Source organism: Miscanthus floridulus, chromosome 19, assembly GCF_019320115.1.
Source record: "Miscanthus floridulus cultivar M001 chromosome 19, ASM1932011v1, whole genome shotgun sequence".
In the NCBI taxonomy this organism is placed as follows: domain Eukaryota; kingdom Viridiplantae; phylum Streptophyta; class Magnoliopsida; order Poales; family Poaceae; genus Miscanthus; species Miscanthus floridulus.
Window position 1 is genome coordinate 7769531 of NC_089598.1, and position 13866 is coordinate 7783396.

The window sequence follows — 13866 nt, forward strand, 5'->3', positions numbered from 1 at the left end:
TACTTGAACACATCTGACACATATCATGCACCTCCCGTCCGGTACGTCCGGCAAATGTGCGAGGTGCCGACACGTACACGTACACGTACGAGGCTACATATGCTCACGTAGTACTGTACGTTTGTGCTCTGAGGAGCTCCATTCAATTTTTTTTAACGTACTACTAGTACTAGTACATGACTGACGACATGAGGCGCCAAGAGTTGCAGTGCACTGGACGGCCTCTCGCTCAGTCGCTCGTCACCTTTTGTACGCTAAAGTCTCCATCCGTCACTCGTATTTACTGATCGATGCCGCAGTAAGGCCCACCATCAAAGTTCCAAGTTTTTTTATTTTCTCTCCGTCATATTAATTTTTAGCCGTTTGTATGGAGTATTAAATGTAGGTAAAAAAAATAACTAATTACACAATTTAGTTGGAAATCACGAGATGAATCTTTTGAGCCTAGTTGGTCCACGATTGGACAATATTTGTCAAATAAGACGAAAGTGATACTATTCATCAGGTTGAAAAAAGTTGCAATCTAAACGAGGCCTAACTCGATGATACACTCAAAAGTGCCGAAAAACAACAAGCGACTTTTTCGTTTTCAGAACATATCATATCTTCGCATGATTCCCCTTGTCCATATCCAGCCTCTTGTATATGTCAATCAGTTTAACAGAGCAGAAAAATCATATCATTACACTCTTATTAGTCACTACTATAATATAATGACATTGGAGCTTAATAAGTCCAGGACGACACGAGTTTCCGTATATGAATGTTGCTACTTTACTCAATACTCATATATGTTCGTTCAAAACTAAGTCATTCTAACTTTTTTTTAGTGCATACCAAGTCTGACCAAAATTATAAAGAGAACTACAGAAGTTTATGATATTAAATAAGTATAATATGAAAATATAATTAATAAAGAATATAACGATAATACTTAGTTAATATCATAAATGTTATTATTATATTATATAAATCTGGACAAATTTGACATGTTTTGACTCTCCAAGAAAGTTGGACACTCAAATTGTAAGACATTTTAACTTTTCTAAATACATAGTTTTTTATGCACTTAGATATACACTATGTCTATATATATAGGAAAAAGAATGTATCTAGAAATGCAAAAATGTCTTATAACTTGAAACGGATGGAGTTGTATTTTAACTTTTATTACAGTGTTGTCGTCCTTGTCCTATTATTAGGCATGCAGGGTTGACAGCAAGTTAAAATCCAAAGCCGGCCGCTTACGTGTGCATAGTAGTACAAGACATCCGGCCTACAAGCTAAGATATGCACACACACCAAATGAACGGCTCCGTTTATACATGCCGGATGATTTTTATTTATATAATAAAAAGTATAAAACTCCAAGTCCAAGAACAAAATACGTTACCAAGAGCTTTTATTATCTATTAATTAATTTATTTATTTATTTATAAAAGGACTAGTATGTTTTACTCTGTAGAAGAGTTTTTTTTTGCGACTTATGATTTCATTCATCGACCAATCGGGATTACAATCTGAAACTAATAGGTGATCTACATAGGTTGGGGCTAGCTGCCACTCACCCAACCTATTATCACCTCAAACTTGCTTAGCTAGTACACGAGCTACTCGGTTACAAGAACGACATGTGGAAACCACAGAAAAATCAACAAAACTAGAGCTAATTTCCCGAGTTTCTCTGATGATGGATGCAACCCGTGAACGTTGATTGGCGCCCTCCTTCCAAAGCTTCACAAACTCCTGGCTATCAGTCTCCAGAATAAGACGTTGCACCCCCCTTGCCCAATTAAAGATGTCTGCCTGTATATAGGGGGCGCTGCCTGCGTGCAGCCCTGGGCTGTCTCTCCTCCCTTCACAAACTCACAGCGCTCTGCGCGCGCGCCATCATCCATCACTATATTTCACCGCACACACGCGTCGATCGTCCGGTCGTTGGGGATGCTCGGCATGGAGGAGGCGGCGTCGGCGTCGGCGTCGGCGCTGCCGTCATGGGCCGCGTTGGTGCTGCTGAGCGCCGCCGCGTTGGTGCTCGTGGACGCCGCGGCGCGGAGGGCGCACGGGTGGTACAGGGAGGCGCCTCTGGGCGCGGCGCGGCGCGCGCGGCTGCCGCCGGGGGAGATGGGGTGGCCCGTCGTCGGCGGCATGTGGGCCTTCCTGCGCGCCTTCAAGTCCGGCAAGCCCGACGCCTTCATCGCCTCCTTCGTCCGACGGTAAGTCAGTACGCTAATCCTCGCGTGCGCCCTCTCGAGTCTCGATCTCCTCCGCTAATCCCGAGGACGGGCGACGGGGCCGGGTGGGGCCCACGTGTCATTGTCCTCTTCGACACCTGCACCGGGCCACGGCTGTGAGCCTGTGACACATGGAGATGGGAGCAACTTAATTAGCTGCCCAACCACAGCCAGCGCGCGATACTTATCCATTTACCCCTCCGGGTGGTTAATTCTCATCCCTTTGTATTGCTAATTACGCCTCCTAGCTAGTAATTACTCTTAATCAAACACTGGAAGAGACAACCGTGCGGACAGCGAGTACTAGCAGTGAAGACAGCTAGCCTGCACAGCAATTTACAGCGGTTACTGAAAATTCCTGTCCACTCTTCTCTTGAGCCTTGACGGATTAATTAATTACCGTGATAGCTACTGTCTTAGAGCAACAGGGCCCGTTCGCTTGGCTGAAAAATACTGTTCCGACTGATTTGTTGTGAGAGAAAAATACTGTTCCGATTGAAAAAAAAAGCCGAATAAACCGGATTATAAGGTAAGCGAACGGGCCCACATGGAGACTGATGATGGGTAAACATATATGCTTTTATTTAGGTACACTACTGTATGCACCCAGATTAAAAGAACAAAAGATGCCCCCCTTTTAACTTTGGTGATGATATGATATGATTATGATGATATCAGTATCAAATCTACCACCATACTTATGCATATCCATGCATGCATGCATCATCACACTACACCAACACAAGGAGCCGGAGGACTTTTCAACCCATGAACCTCAATCAAACTGTTCAGACTCATCAGGCACCAGTCTGCAGATACATGCATTCTTGCATGTATGAAACTTGAAACATACAGTCAGTATCTGCATGCGAATCCCTGGTTTTGGGTGTGGAGGGGAGCAATTCACTAATGTTATGTTACCCTTTAAACGGAGGAGGCACGAGAGCTGTCGATTATACTCCATTATCAAAGAAAGCCAGACCAGACTGACACAGGGTAGAACAACGACGTCCCACAGGAGAGGCAAAGCAGTAACAAACCACTGCCGGTGCCGGTGAATAATCACTGTCGTGGTTTCGGTCAGGTTTAGCAGCTCAGACCATGTACAGTCATCAGAGTCAGTCAGTCAGTCAGACAGACAGTGATGAGTGAGAGATGACACTGATCTGACGTGAGCAGGAATGCTTGCTGCCGCTGCCCCCACTGCCCCCAAAAGACATATCTCCTTCTGATTGATTGCATTGCCACCATTCAGCATGCAGTATGTTGCTAGATTCCATCTTTGGCAGGGGGGCCCCTGACTGCCCAAATAATCATAATCTTCCTGCATAAGTAGACACGTAGTGCTCACTAGTAGGACTGTAGTAGGAGTTAGTTAGGAGTATAATGCTCTGTTATTGTCAAGTGTGAACAAATGGCGGGCGGGTGATGCCCTGCTTGGCAGCTACCCTCCACACCGTATCCCTGATTCTCCAGCCACATGCTGTCAAAAGCAGCTTTGATTATCATATCTCCCCATCCTCTCTCCTTGCCAAAGGAAGCATCAGACATTGTTGTTGTTTAATTTTTGTCTAATCTAATCTAATCGTCTTCACTTTGTGAAGTCTCGTTCGGCATTTGGCGTCCTCCAAACTAAATTTTGTCTCTCACGATTCTTCTTCGCTCACTGTTGGTCCATCCAAAGCGACTTTGGCTTTGTTGAGTTTCAAGCGGTGCAGCTGGTCTGCTCAGCAGTCAGCACTATTTTACTTAGTTCATATATGGATGCATACACGAATATGTTCTGAACATCTATATCTATATCTCTTTAGGTAGCATCTCTGTTAGGAGTGCTCAGATTCCTCCTGTCCAGAGGCCCATACCCCATACGTGTTGCTCAGTCGCTGCTCGACGCAGTCTGAATGGATGCTGTCCGTTTGCCCTGAATGGCTCAAACTGAAACAGAGTCCTCACAAATTCAGGAATTAGATTATTTGCTTGTTTTGCTTTTGCTTGCACAATGTTCATGAATGGCGAGTGATTTTTTCAGTAGAAAATGTAGTATGTATCTAGCACATGTACGCGAGATGTTTCAGGATGCTGCATATGCATGTTCACAAGTTGTGTGTGATTCAAAAAGGAGGATGACAAGAAGAAGACGGGATCATTCATTCTTGCCTCTGATATATCTCGATCAGTCTGACCCGCGAGAGCTCGCTCATCATCAGTAATCAGTTGCACTGAACAAACAAACAAACAAATAAATAACCTGACCTGGACGCCATTGCCGCCGATGATGCTGCAGGTTCGGGCGCACGGGCGTGTACCGAGGCTTCATGTTCAGCAGCCCGACGATCCTGGTAACGACTCCGGAGGCGTGCAAGCAGGTGCTGATGGACGACGACGCGTTCGTGACGGGGTGGCCCAAGGCAACGGTGGCGCTGATCGGGCCCAAGTCGTTCATTGCGATGCCGTACGATGAGCACCGGCGGCTGCGCAAGCTCACGGCCGCGCCCATCAACGGCTTCGACGCGCTCACCGCGTACCTGCCCTTCATCGACCGGACCGTGACGTCGTCGCTGCGCGCGTGGGCCGACGAGTCCTCGTCGGCCGGGACCGGGAGGGGGGTCGAGTTCCTGACGGAGCTGCGGCGGATGACGTTCAAGATCATCGTGCAGATCTTCCTGGGCGGCGCGGACGAGCCCACGACGCGCGCGCTGGAGCGGAGCTACACGGACCTCAACTACGGGATGCGCGCCATGGCCATCAACCTGCCCGGGTTCGCGTACCGCAGGGCGCTGCGCGCGCGCCGGCGGCTCGTGGCCGTGCTGCAGGGCGTGCTGGACGAGCGGCGCGCCGCCAGGTCCAAGGGGGTGTCGGGCTCCGGCGTGGACATGATGGACCGGCTGATCGAGGCGGAGGACGAGCGCGGGCGGCGGCTGGACGACGACGAGATCATCGACGTGCTCATCATGTACCTCAACGCCGGGCACGAGTCGTCCGGCCACATCACCATGTGGGCCACCGTGTTCCTGCAGGAGAACCCGGACATCTTCGCAAAGGCAAAGGTGCGTAGCGTAGGGTCTGAACTCTGAAAAGACTCGATCTTTTTTTTGTCAGCTGAAATCACAGTTGCAGAGATCAGATTCCGTTGGTTGATGCTTGTTCAAATTTCGTCCCAGGCGGAGCAGGAGGCGATCATGAGGAGCATCCCGGCGTCGCAGCAGGGGCTCACGCTCAGGGACTTCAGGAAGATGGAGTACCTCTCGCAGGTCTGCTCCGATCCATTCTCTGACGATGCTTGCAGTGCAAATGCAGCCAGCAAATTCATATATATGGACTGACTGACTGACTGACTGATGATGAACTCTATGTGTGGATATCTATCTATCTATCTGAATATCTGATGAAGGTGATCGACGAGACGCTGCGGCTCGTCAACATCTCGTTCGTGTCCTTCCGTCAGGCCACCAAAGACGTCTTCGTGAACGGTACGCTGCGTGCGCTTCATTCAGAAACCTCACATATTCTTGTTTCAGAAGTGATCACTGAACTCCGCACTCTGAACTTTGAAACAGGGTACCTGATCCCCAAGGGGTGGAAGGTGCAGCTATGGTACCGGAGCGTGCACATGGACCCACAGGTGTACCCTGACCCCACCAAGTTCAACCCGTCAAGATGGGAGGGCCACTCGCCGAGAGCCGGCGCGTTCCTGGCGTTCGGCCTCGGCGCCAGGCTCTGCCCCGGCAACGACCTCGCCAAGCTCGAGATCTCCGTCTTCCTCCACCACTTCCTCCTGGGCTACAAGTAAGTAAAGCTGCATCGTCTCAGAATAATTTACTCCAAATTAACACAGGTGTGTTTTTTGCTTTAAACATACTTATCTGTTCAGGTGACTATTGTTTAACTGAATTGATGAAGTAGCTTTTTTTTTTTTTAAAAAAAATGTAAATTTTGCTGTGTAGGCTGACGAGGACGAACCCTAAGTGCCGGGTGAGGTACCTGCCGCACCCAAGGCCGGTGGACAATTGCTTGGCCAAGATCACCAGAGTCGTCTCGGAAGGACTATGTGGTGAATGGATGAAACCAACAAATCTCTAGGTGCTGGGCCGGCTGAAAAAGTGAAAAATATGGGCGGGGCCATTGTTGTCCCTGTCTGTGCAAAAATAAGACAAGCAGGAAGAAATTTTAAAAAAAAGTATTACTCCTACATGGCATGCTGTGAAGTCTGAACTATTCGCTGAAAATTATATCTGTCCCTGCTCGAACCCCTCGGCTGTGTACCAATAGCACGATATGGTGTTTCTCTTGATGAAAACGTGCTTCGCGAAAAAAATAGCATGATATGGCTGAGTTGATCGATCCTGCTGAGACGGTCCCACCCACAGCAAAACAGCAGGTGCAAATTGGTTAGCGTGTAAAAGAAAAGAAAAGAAGAAAAAAGCATTCCATTGCCACCTACGAAATGAGTCATGGGCTCGGATGCGTGCAAGAGAATAGTGTCTTTGCCAGCCCGGCCCGCGCTGCATGCTGCTGCTGGGTCGGCTCCGCTCAAACGCTGAAATTCGTGGTTGGGCCTGTTTCGGGCCCATCAGCCAGACAGGCGCGTGGTTTTTTTTTTTTTGTATTTTCCCTTGCCTTTTTTAAATACAAATACGTGTTACTGGCACGGTGTTCCTGTGAAAATAATAAGTCTCAAATTATATATACAGGAGTATAATATATCTGGTACGGTAATTAGGTGTGTCAGAAGACGATCAATTGGCTTGGTGTCGACTCTTTGTTGTTCGAAATTAAAAAAAAAACATATATTATATCCTAATAACACGGGTAGGTGCATGCATATATGATGAGAGCTCACAAAATTTACTTTATATTATGTGTATTCCAGTAGCACAAAACTATCACAAAATCAAGCTACTTTAAAAAAAACAAAACTAATTAAATCAAACTAAATGAACTATTTTTTTTTTTGTATACCATGCGTGAATGCGTGTATGGGCTGGACTAGTAAAAGATAAGGAAGATAAACAGGCCCATCTGGTCCGCCGTTCTGAATCGTACTAGGCTGGGATCCAAAACAGGCCGGCCCGCAAACTGCGTCTCCGCCGGCGTTCGATCAACTGCCGCCGCCGCCAGCGCATCCACCGCATCCTCCAGGCCGACGACGACCCCGACGTCTCGCGCATCCGTATGTCCCTCCTCACGCTCTCTTCGCGCTCCTTCACTCATCCTCACCTATCCCTGTTCGCAGCTGATTTGACGGCGCTTTGCCCGGGATAGGCGAGCTACTCATTTGGGACGCCGCTCTCACCTCTTGGTTCTCTTATGAGCCCTGATGAGCAACGGATAGAGTCTGACTCAATACTGCACTCGAGGATGTACCTAATTGGGTGTTTCCGTACCATTCCCGTGTCGGTAGCCATCACCGGATGAGATATGACACCTTCTGCTTACAAAACTGTTCCTGGTTTCGTGTATTCTCCTGCAAATCGATGCAGTCTAGCAAAAATGGCAGCTTTGTTATCAGGGTGGTTCATTTCTTCCACCACAACAATAACAAGAAACAAACTAGAGCAATGAGCCCCGGCACAATTCAATCTTGCTTTTTTTAAAAAAAAAATCTATTTACAGAAAATAAAATAACCTAGGTTTATTATGCCTGCTGCTCTGATATCCTTGTGATGGTTTTGTTTGCTCCGCAGTTTCTGAACAAGCATCTGGATCCCAGCAGCAAAGGGGACAGGGGTTCTTCAGTTCAGGACAGGTTCAGCATCCATGGTTAAGGTATTCTTGCTCTCACCATGCATGTCACTAATTCACCCAAAGTTCAGCTAGGCGCTAGGCGGAATCTAGGCGCTGACCCTCAGCCTAGCGCCTAGGCGGGATTAATCGCGCCTAGGCGTTCCTAGGCGTTTTCCTAGGCGTTTTCCAATACATACTTAAATTTATTAATACATACTTAAGTACTTAAAAGAAAAGAAAAAATAGAAGACCAATGGTCATGGAACAGGGAGAAAAGAGAAGTAAGGCCCATAAAAACGGCCCAACCCAACTTATCCACCGTTAAAAACGGCCCAGCGCACCTTCTCCACGCCCCCTCCCACACCGCCGCCGCCCGCGCCTGCGCCTGCGCCCGCCCGAGCACCTGCCGCCCGCGCGAGCGCCCGCCGCCCGCGCACGCGCCCACCGCCGCCCGCGCAAGCCCGCGCGAGCGCCCGCCGCCGCTCGCAGCTCCTCCTCCCCCACAGACGACCTCCGCCAGGCGCTCCTCCACCACCACCGCCGCCCGCGCAAGCCCGCGCGAGCGCCCGCTGCCGCTCGCAGCTCCTCCTCCCCCACCGACGACCTCCGCCAGGCGCTCCTCCACCACCACCGCCGCCCGCGCAAGCCCGCGCGAGCGCCCGCCGCCGCTCGCAGCTCCTTCTCCCCCACTGACGACCTCCGCCAGGCGCTCCTCCACCACCACCGCCGCCGCCGACGAGCCACCGCCGCCTAGGGGTCCGCCTACCCCCATAGGCGAGGCGGACACCCTCCGACTAGAGCCTAGTCGCGCCTAGTCGCGCCTAGGCGAGCGCCTAGCGGAACTATGAATTCACCACACATAGTGATTACTTTCGTCTCCCTTAATTTAGTCCCCTTATCAGAGTACGATTTCAAATGTTTAGTCCCTTCTCCAGCGCACTATTTTGAACTTCTTGTGTTTAAATCATGGTCCACCAGAGCTGGGTATAATTAACTTGTGGTACCATCACTAGGCCAAGTTGTCTAAACGATATTGGTGCTACCTTAGATGCATGCTATTGTACTCGCCAGGTATTAATAAGAGGCTTATCGACACTCAGTCCAAATTTTCCTTCTGCCTGCACAATCTACTTTTCCCTACTCTGTCTGTTAATTCATTGGAAACATATTTTGGTCTCCCTCTTGGAACTACAAGACCTAGTCTCCAAGATTTCACCCCTCTTCTTACCAAGTTTGAAAGAAGGCTTACAGGCATCAGCAGATTTTTATCTTACCAAGGGAGACTGATATTGGTCAATTCAGTTTTTTCTGCCCTCCCAACCTTCTACATGTGCAGTCTTCAAATCCCACCCTTAGTGATCAAGCAAGTTGATAGATACCGCAAGCACTGCTTATGGAGTGGTGTAGATATTAACAGGAAAGGCTCCTTCCTTGCTGCTTGGGACATAGATTGCAAATCAAAAAAAGGAGGTTTAGGCATCATTGACATGAAAAATCAGAATTATACCCTTCTGATCAAGTTTCTAGATAAATTTTATAATCATGCAGAGATTCCTTGGGTTGAACTCACTTGGTCAAAACTGTACAGAAATAGCCAAACACCTCCACATGTAAGAAACCAAATAGGCTCTTTTTGGTGGAAGCACATCCTCAAACTTTCTGATAAGTTCAGACAGATGGCAATTGGCAATCCAAATAAAGGAAATTCTATCATGCTCTGGCAGGATAATTGGAACAACCCTATTCTGAAGACCCTACATCCTCAGCTTTTCTCCTTTGCCAGAAAACCAAAATGTTCCATTAAATTCTTCCCAGAATCAGAGATCAATAGAATGTTTTTCCTCCCTCTCTCAACTCAGGCCTCTGTACTGCAAAGTCTGTTACAGCAGAACTCTTGGGATGCAAACCTTGAAGATAGCTTATTAGTTGACATATAATACTAAGTAATCAATCGTTTTAAACATTGGCAAGATTTCACTTCATGATGCATGAGACAGTAACAGTGTTTACAGGAAAAAAAGAGTTTCACAAAGAATTCCTGTGTGTTTTCCTGTATGGAATTCATGTAATCAATCTTGGCTTAGAACAAAGGATGATTTACTTATTATTTTTTTTAGAATGATTTACTTATTAGTGGCTCTGCAGACAAATTTAGAAGCATATTACCTGTCTATTCTGCTACTATAATTGCCTTAGGGAACTATAGTTTTGAGCAAGTAACATCGAATCTTGAACTAATGAATGACTTAAAAATTACCATTAATCAGTAATGCCTTGGTCGATTGTTGTAGTATAACTTGTTGCTAGTAAACCCCATACACTTGCCATTTATGGTGTCTTTGTCAATAATGTGTTATCTCCATTTCTTAGTTAGTTCTCTATGTATATATGTAATGCACACTACAGACGGCTATGGCTCTTGTATAAAATTGATGACAGGACTGTGACTAAATTATTTTGCAAACTTGTGGATAACTATGTAGAATGGTGTACGTACTTGGGCTTCAAGTACTTATTTTCTTATTAAACATGCTGTGCGTGCCATTGTATTAATAGATAAAAATGGTCCAGTAGTTACATGCAGCATCCATAGCTGGGGTTAGTCTTTCTCTTACAAATTCAAATGCTTAGGAGGGGAGATTTCTGTGCTGATGCTATCATCTTGCAGGACCCTTACTAGTTACAACTTTTTTTTGGTAGTCTTGAAGGAGTGAGTAAGAAAGGAAAAATCATATTGGTTCCTCTCTGTTTTCTGTGAAGCTGTTAATTAATATCCGCTTTCTTACAGAGTGTCTTTGCTACATCTTCCACAATGTGACTCCCATCCCATTCACTGCTAAAAGGAAGCATGTAAGCTAATCGTGCATATTATTTTCCTGAAGAATGTAGTAGTTTTGGTAGAAGTGACATGTGTGGTGCATACAGTGTGAGAAACATGATTATACGGAATCTAATCACCTGAGGTCCCTACTTTTCTGTTTGCTAGATTCTGAGATTATTTTTCATTTGAATAATTGTATGTGCTTGTACTGTATTATTTTAATTGCTTCCAATCTTGTGTAATCAAATAATTACTCTCAAATACGCAAATTTGTATTTGTAGTTTCTCTCAGTAATCTGGTCGATATATATGATATGACTTCATAATTGTTCAATTCTACCATGGGTTTATATTATGTAAAAGTTCATTTTACACAGGTTGCAGAGTAACGGTATTCTCGCTATTGAACTTTAATCATTATAAAAATTGCCTTGCAAACTGAAAGATGAAAAATGGAAATCCTAGTCTTAAGTCTGACCTAGGAAAACCTCTTGCTTATGGTTGAAACATTATGAATATGGTTTGAAAATTGATCTATCTGAGACTCTGAGTTGGGATGTTTTTTTTTTCTGATGATATATCCATTTGGTGTTTTTTTAGTCTTAACAGGCACGCCCTACCGTTTTATTAATTAATATGGGTTCCCTGCATAAATTTCATTTTTTTTATCGATTGATTTCTGCTTATGATTCCTTATTTACACTTCACAGACAGGAAAAATTGGTTCCATTGAATATCACAATCCCCCCTGCATTTGTGCTGCAGTTTTGATTACTTCTGGATTTTTCTACTATTTACTTTTCAGGTTAGTAGTTTGAGGTTGTGGCAACTCATCACATTATCTACACCTTTCTAATTGAATGCGGTTATTAGCCACATGGTGGGGAAGACTATTTTTTTTAACTGGCAGTGGCCATGTAGGACACATGAATAGGTGCTGCCACCAATCATGTTCTTGTCATGGTCCATGGCAAGAACACGATTGATACTCATGGATCCCCTTCATATCGACATCTTGGTCACACATGGCATTGAGATCTCCCTCATCCATACTGGAAACAAGGCGAATCAGCAGACATGGAAAGCCCTGCGTATACAGTTATGAGGGTACTACACAGTACATAATATTTTGAACAAGGTCTCAAGTGTTGCTTAGTTTAAGCAACAAAGAGCTATGTACATAATTGATCATGTGGAGAAAGAGCCCTGCACGGCAGTCTGAGTCTGCATGTGTCAATATTGTATAGCCTGAGCTATATATATGTTGCATTTCTCCATGTTTGGGCTCAGCAATAGAACCTGAAGAAGGCTATTGCAAGACTGAAGATGCAAAAGTGCACCTGGTGGTGTTGCGTATAATGGGAATGCCAATATTGTATAACCTGAGCTATACATATGATATGATGCTAATTAATTTAGGAATCATAATCTCCTAATTGGCTTGGTGTTTCAGGATTTTTTTTACACTTTGTAAGACTTACACGGAGTCTTGTACCTTGCTGTGGTTGCAGTCGCAGCATCAAGTGTGTGCGAAACTCATCAAAGGTTTTCCAAGGAATATAATCCACCAATCAATTCTGAGCCTTGTCCCACATGTGACATATATATATGTTCCTTGGTCATTTTTCCAAATCTGCTATCATCATTATTCGTCTAAACACGCCTAGACATAGCATATCTGCAGCGTACAGTTTAGGCTAGCAGTTCAGTGTTCAATTTAGGGTCTAATCAATGAATTAAATAGTAGATGGTTTAAACAGTCCAGGGCTGCTTTGGAATAGAGAAAAACATAGAAATTTTGGAAGATTCAAGTCATATACATACTGTAGAAAAGTTCCAATAAGATCGTTTGGAACAAAGGAATATTTTTTCGCAATTCCTTTCAGATTCTTATATATGAGTTGGGCAATTTCAAAGGAATTTTAGAGGAAACTAAACCTCATTATTTTGCTTCTCACGTTGCTTTCAAAGGTTTCTGGCTAAACTAAGTCTTAAAATTTATATTAAAGTGTTCGGTCATTCCAATTTCTACATTTCACTACGCCAGAACGGAACTGCTCCATTAGTGGACAGGCTCATCACTGTCAGATTTGCCTCCGGCCGTGGGCAGGCTCATTGCAGCAGTGATAAATGGTAAAAAATCATCATTGTGCCGGAGGGTTTAGCTTAAAGCAATGAGCAATCGACAGTGATGGGGTGATAATTGGTAAAAATAAAAATATGTATTTTTCAGGATATGAACTTAAGACCACAACATTTGCTATTTTTTAACTACACAATTTTGAAACTTGTATAATATATTGACACTCCAAACGATTTTAAATGAAAAAGTTGTTAACTGTAGAGTTGTATATCTCATTGAAGACTACAACTTTGATGTTAACTTTGTCTCCATTCGACATTGTTGATCTTTGAAAAATCTGATCCGAGAACTTATATTAAATATTTAGACTTGTAACCATCTCAAATTAAAAAGTTGTCAATTACAAAGTTTTAGATCTTTTTAAACTCTACGTTTTTAATATAAAGTTTATCTTGATCCGATCTCATATGAAAGAGTTATATTTTTTTTACAAAGCATCTTATCACTGTCGGCTGAAGTCAGGAACCGGTAGCCCACTCGTCATTGCCAGTTGTCATATCATTGCTGGTTGAAACCACAAACCAGCTCCAAAACCATCTGGCGGTGATGATGTTTTCTAGCGTAATGAATTTTTGCATTCCTGCGTTTTGAAAATCCTGTGTTCCAAAGGGGTCTGAATGGTGATAAAAAGACGTTATAGACATCACAGTGATAGTGGTCTCAACACACTTGAGCACACGTCTAAATGTCCGTTTAGGTGATGGCAACAGGCAAGTAGAGAGAGTGGATTGGCGGAGGATGTTGAAACGATGGTTATTCAATATAGTTGTTGAATAACGTTTAGTGACTTGATTTGAGGGTATAATAGAAGATTAAATATAGTTTGTAACCATATTTGTGACTATGATAGAAAATGTGTAGTTTTTGTGAAATATTTGTTTGCACATTTGCTTCCACATTCCACAATACAAAAACGTCTAAACCAGTTGCATGCATGTACCCTC

At 44.7% G+C, this 13866-nt stretch overlaps 1 protein-coding gene and 1 long non-coding RNA gene across 4 annotated transcripts; both read left to right on the forward strand.

Annotated features, from left to right (window-relative positions):
• Positions 1-1575: 1575 nt before the first annotated feature.
• Positions 1576-6539, forward strand: LOC136527917 (cytochrome P450 88A1-like). 2 transcript variants are annotated; one of them, XM_066520777.1, is made up of 6 exons: positions 1576-2216; positions 4519-5281; positions 5396-5485; positions 5626-5704; positions 5792-6020; positions 6179-6534. In XM_066520777.1, exons 1-6 carry the CDS (start codon positions 1945-1947, stop codon positions 6312-6314), a joined length of 1569 nt encoding a protein of 522 aa, XP_066376874.1. In that variant the 5' UTR covers positions 1576-1944; the 3' UTR covers positions 6315-6534. The 2 variants fall into 2 exon arrangements, with proteins under 2 accessions (XP_066376874.1, XP_066376875.1); XM_066520778.1 differs by lacking the exon at positions 1576-2216 and adding an exon at positions 3753-4440 and having other exon boundaries at positions 6179-6539.
• Positions 6540-7281: 742 nt separating this feature from the next.
• On the forward strand, positions 7282-12195 carry LOC136529958 (uncharacterized). Of its 2 annotated transcripts, XR_010777487.1 has the most exons (5): positions 7282-7404; positions 7468-8000; positions 10747-10808; positions 11490-11584; positions 11701-12195. It is a non-coding gene; the product is annotated as an uncharacterized lncRNA (long non-coding RNA). The 2 variants fall into 2 exon arrangements; XR_010777488.1 differs by lacking the exon at positions 11490-11584 and having other exon boundaries at positions 11585-12195.
• The last annotated feature ends 1671 nt before the right edge of the window (positions 12196-13866 follow it).